Source organism: Lampris incognitus, chromosome 16 (genome assembly GCF_029633865.1).
Source record: "Lampris incognitus isolate fLamInc1 chromosome 16, fLamInc1.hap2, whole genome shotgun sequence".
NCBI classification, from domain to species: domain Eukaryota; kingdom Metazoa; phylum Chordata; class Actinopteri; order Lampriformes; family Lampridae; genus Lampris; species Lampris incognitus.
The window spans coordinates 37,044,075-37,049,724 of NC_079226.1; the positions used below are offsets into that span (position 1 = coordinate 37,044,075).

General features: G+C 54.5%; 1 protein-coding gene across 1 annotated transcript in view; it reads left to right on the top strand.

Moving 5' to 3' along the window:
- galnt16 (UDP-N-acetyl-alpha-D-galactosamine:polypeptide N-acetylgalactosaminyltransferase 16) overlaps nt 1–4,361 on the top strand; it is a 14,584-nt gene extending 10,223 nt beyond the window's left edge. Inside the window, 1 exon segment of the mRNA XM_056295444.1 lies at nt 4,214–4,361. Within this exon segment, the coding sequence (XP_056151419.1) occupies nt 4,214–4,357 (144 nt within the window). The 3' untranslated portion in view covers nt 4,358–4,361.
- Nucleotides 4,362–5,650: the final 1,289 nt, after the last annotated feature.

The following is a 5,650-nucleotide window of genomic DNA, read 5'->3' on the forward strand; positions in this document are numbered from 1 at the left end:
GGCGTCCGGGTGGCGTGGCGGTCTGTTCTGTTGCCTACCAACATCGCCGGTTCGAATCCCCGTGTTGCATCCGGCGTCCCTACAGACACAATCGGCCCTGTCTGCGGGCGGGAAGCCGGATGTGGGTATATGTCCTGGTCACTGCACTAGCGCCTCCTCTGGGCGGTTGGGGCACCTATTTTGGGGGGCAGGGACAGGGGTAAATAGCGTGACCCTCCCGCATGCTACATCCCCCTGGTGAAACTCCTCACCGTCAGGGGAAAAGAAGCGGCTGGCGACTCCACATGTATCGGAGGAGGCACGTGGTAGTCTGCAGCCCTCCCTGGATCGGCAGAGGGGGTGGAGCTGTTCGGGAGGGGGGGGATAGCGTGATCCTCCCGCGCGCTACATCCCCCTGGTGAAACCCCTCACCGCCAGGGGAAAAGAAGCGGCTGGCGACTCCACATGTATCGGAGGAGGCCCGTGGTAGTCTGCAGCCCTCCCCGGATCGGCAGAGGGGGTGGAGCTGTTCGGGAGGGGGGGGATAGCGGGATAGCTCGTCTTTAGACCAGCACACCAGTGTGTTCATAGTTCAGTGCCCTCGGTCATCTTTTATGAGCAGCTGTCAGTTTTTCCCCCAGAAGGCTGATATCGCGGTCTTATTTATTCGCTACATGCCAACCATGGGACCGAAGACGTGAAGACCGTGAGCGACGGTTCCCCCGGAAACAGAGGAGCGGCCCTGCCCGCGGGCGACACCGGGGAGGCGGCGAGCCGCCCGGCCCGCTCGACAGGGCCTGGCTGTGCGGACGCCAGCGGGGGAGCGAGCGGTGGATTTCACAGAGCCAGTAAAACCGAGGAGATCCCATAACTGGACGACCCCACCCTGTTCCCGCTCTCCCGGCGCTTCGCTTTGCGAATGTTAAACACTGGCGTCCCCGCTGGACCCTCGCTGGCTCCGCCGTTTGATTTATGACCTTGGAGAGCGTGTTTAAATTCAAACCATGTGTGAGCGAGTGTGTGGGAGCCTTGCCAACACATCCTCCGGTCTCTCGGCAGGGCCCGTCACCGTCCTCTGAGGCCTGTTTTGGAGGCCGCCCATCGGCTAATCTGTAATGCTGTTTTGAATCCAGCACTTCTCCAGAACTTTCCTCCTGAGATAAAACCGTGGGAGAACTTCATCTGACCCCCGTCGTGGAAGTTCAGATGCACTTTGCTCCTCTGCGTGGAGGAGTTCCCGCCGCTGGCGCCATATTTCAGCACAACCCAGGCAGAATATGACGCGTCGTGACGCTGTTTTTTATTTTTATTTTTTTGGGATTCTTCTCCCCGGTTGGACCGGTTCCATTACCCCGCCCTTCCAAACCGTCCCGGTCGCTGCTCCGCCCCATCTGCCGACTACCGCACGCCTCCTCCCATACATGTGGAGTCGCCAGCCGCTTCTTTTCACCTGACGGTGAGGAGTTTCACCAGGGGGGTAGAGCGCGTGGGAGGATCACACTATCCCCCCCCCAAACAGCTGCCCTAACCGACCACAGGAGGCGCTAGTGCAGCGACCAGGACACAGACCCACATCCGGCTTGTGTCTGTAGGGACGCCCGACCAAGCCGGATGCTGCTCGCTACAATGAGAGCGTTTCCTTACAGACCTCATGCTGGCTGGTGGCCCTGCCGTCCACCTAACCCCTCCGTCAGTCCGTCAGTCGCTCTCTGTTGTGCCCCTTAGTGTTCTCTCCCTCCCTCCCTCCCTCCCTCCCTCCCTCCAAACCCGCCATACACATGGACTACACATGCTGTACACACACACACACACGTTTTAGCCACACATATGCACATACACACAACCTGGTGCACAAGCACACATGCACTCACAAGTGGTTCAGTCACACACACACAGACACACACACACAGACACACACACACCCAGCCACCATGCCCCCTGCTGTCTGGGAGGTTAGCCGTTGTGTACCCCTCTACACTTTGATAGGCCTCCATCTGGCTCTGCAAACACAAAGCCTCTGTTGTTGCTTCCAAGTTCTGCCGTAACGATTTCTTCATCGGGCCCAATAACCAGAACCTTTCGTACCTAGTGATTTATAGATAGCCTTTTAACGAGGAACACCGTTTCTGCCCATTTACTTTTGGGTTAAGTCTCGTACAGCAGGATCAGGAACCCGCCCAAGCGTCGGTGACTGCAGCCTTGGGAGGATCCCTGAAAACGCGTCAGCGGGAGAACAATATCCCACGGAATCGGGACTGCGTACGTGTTGTGAAATGAGGAAGTGATTTCAGCGAAGGGGGGGAGAGAAACGTTTAAAACACCCCCGTGTCCCCTCGAAGATAAAGATGAAACTTCATGTCAACTTTTCCCCTTTATCCCACCCGATTAACCCGACGGCACGTGGCCGGACCTCTTGTGGAATAACTCCCCTGGCTCACGTTTCCACAGGAAGGAGATAGTCGTAACACCAGCTTCCTTCAAACTCCTGTCGGCTGCTCTCGCTAGTTCACACGCTGAAGCCTCCTCGCGTGGATCGCGTCACCTTCAGGCCGCGAAGGAGGCGTAGGGAGAACGCTTTCGGTTGCTTGGCTGCAGGTAAACAACCAAAATCGATGTAGCGGTTTTGAGAACCGATACAGTGCCGCAAAAGAGTAGTATCGCGATACTCTCGAGTATCGCGATATTTTCTTACACCCCCCTAGTCAGAAGTGGGGTGGTGAGACCGTGAGGCCATCGGAGGCGCGTGAGCCCAGAGGCCACTTCCCAAATGAGGGGGGGGGGTAGTGTAACAATGACGAATAAACGACCCGCCAGCTAACAGGTCGGACCCTTTAGTCGACTGGTAAACGTGGTGGCTTCTCGTGGTGCGGGAGATCCCGGTCCCCGGCTGCCCCCCTGAATTCGCCACAGTATTGTGGTGAGCCGGCGTGGGAGAAGGAGTCGAGAAGCAGAGAACTTTTTTTTAAATCGCAACTCCCGTTGCCCCCATACACCGCACGACCCCGGGGGTGCTCTTTTATCCACACCGGCCAGAACGGACCAGGACTGACAGCCACGGAATGAGCCCCCCCCCCGTTTCCTAAGTGGTGACATCAGTCCCAGTCACGGTCCTACAGTCAGTTAGTCAAGAAACGGTCTCCTGCTTAGTGTTGAGTTGAACCCCCGAAACAACAACACGAGAATAACCACAACACGAGCACCACATCATTAAAACGCAATCTTAAATCGAACCTCAACAGTCCCATCAGCCATTGCGCTCCCCCAGCCAGCATGACGTCATTGTTTTGTTTGTAAGGCGCGTGTGTAGCAGGTTTGGAACGGAGTGTTTACTCACTTTATTATTATAAATATACACGTCCACTGTGTAAAATAGAGGTATTGTAACGAATTCCGGGGGGGGGGGCAGTCCGGGAACCGCAACAGCCGGGACGCGAACCCGTGTCTCCCGCTCCGTAAGCGACAACGTTAACCAGTCGACTAAAGGGTCCGACCCGTTAGCCCAGGGCCAACGTGTCTACTTATCCATGCACGTTACAGTATGTTTTTTATTATTATTATTTGTACGTCAGGAAAAGTGAGGCATACTGTTAGGTCTCAGCTGTTACACAGCCACCTGCCACCACTAGGGGGAGCTGCAGCCCCCCCTTCCCGCGCTAACGGGAGCAGATGAGATTATGTGTCACGAAGGTCGCTGCCATGTCACCCGCTCACGTTCCTCTGCTCTCTTCTTCTTCCCCTGCGGGCCTCTGGGTTTGCCCTCCCAGCCTCCTGGGCTGCTTATTTGCCTCCCTTTCTCGGCCCAAGCTGTGGCCCAGCGTCCTTGTTTCTGACGTTACCTAACCAGGTTAATGTGTACAAGCCATACCGGAGACAAGGCTACCAACACAAGAAGAAATGATTGGTACATTCAAGTGGTTTCTTTCTGGTCCTCCCGAGCTGCGACGGCAGGGCCCTGCACTCTGCAGCTGGCTGTGATACGATTTCTCTCCCCACTCCAGATAAAGTCTAGATGAATGGTTCACGGCACTGCTGTAATCCAGGACTGACTCAGAGTCCGTTACTCAGTCCTGAGTTGAACCTGCTGAACCGCCGCGGCCCATCATCTTACAAAGGGGGGAATAATGTAAACCAGATTGTCTGGCCAGTGTTTGTAAACCGCCTCTAGAACGAACCAAACGAGACAAACTGCTGATCTGACCTCCTTCCTCTCTTTTTGTCCCCCCCCCCCTTGCAGAAATGGAGGCCAAAGGGAGCCGCTCTGCAGCACATGGTCAGTGGCCTTTGCCTGGACAGCCAGCCCCCGACGGGGGCCCTGGCCATTACTCAGTGTCGCCCCCAGATGGCCAGCCAGTCCTGGGAGCCGCAGCTTATAACCTGAACTGAGCCACTGCAGATGGAGGGGTGGGGGTGGGGGGTGGGGGGGTTGCAGGTGGAGAGAGACAGGGAGGAAAAAAAGGAGCAAATAAAACTGGCCCCCGGGGTCCTGCTGCAGGGGGACCCCGGGGGCCCACACACTGTCTGCCGCTCTCACGAGGGAGGGACGGGGACGGAGCGAGGCCGACAAGCGTACTTTTCTGAGACGTCTACCGCGAGCAAGCTCCTGTTCGGCGTGTCCGGGAGGGGTGGAGGTGGAGGTGGAGGTGGAGGCCGAGCATCAGTACCCACATCTAACAGACCTCGGTTAAGAGAAGACACCCGAGGTCTTACCTTTCTTTTTCCTTTTCTTTTCCTTATGTGTGTACAGTTGCTTCGTCCCTCGGAGGACGCCGCGGTTACTCTAGATGATCTGATCTTCTCACTGAAAACTGTTGCACATTTCACTTTTTATTTGACGTTTCTCTACCCTTGGCGCACGAGCTGTCCAAAAAAAAAAAAAAAAAAAAAAAAAAAAATTGGACCTGGGGGGGGGGGATTTCCCCAAAACAAAGGAGTGCATTTTGTACTGTAGCAAACGTTCTGAGGGGCACCTGACCCCACGTGGGCTCCAAGTCCCCGCTAGTCTTGTTGCCCAGTCTTCCACCCAGGGGACCAGGGCACTTTTATATAGCCGAGCGAGATCAGAGCGTGTTTCGTTTTTGTTGGTTTGTTTGGTTTGGAAGTGTTGAACAGCAGTCTTAAAGTGCCATGCAAAGCATCATCAGGAACATTATTTATTGTTTTGCATGGTCAGACCCAAAGAATGTTCTTCTCTCTCTCTCTCTCTCTCTCTCGCTCTTCAAAAACTTTATGTAAATATTTGAGGCAGAAAACAGCTTGGATTTTTGTGCAAAGTATCCTAAATATATGTTGTTTGAAAAATAAAACGTGCTTACAAAGACCTCCCGTCTCCTCGTCTTTGCGCTGTGCCCCGGCTATGAAAGTATGCATTTTTGTGTTTGCAGCTAATTTTTTGCTGGCAGTGAAACGCTTGGGCGTCGGTTCAGCCGCAGAAAAGCTGAGGAGTAAGACATAACAGATTACGCTGGAACTAAAACCATCTAAAAAATTAGCGCAGGAAATATGAATTAAAATAAAGTGACGGTATTTACAGTCCAGCCGGAGAAATTTGCACACGATACGCCGATCTGAGAGCTATTCGGATGCCTCTAATGTAATGGGTTACCTTGTCCTACATGTCACTGGCCAGCAAAACATGTGTGTACGTGTGTATTGATGTCCGACTGCATGTCAT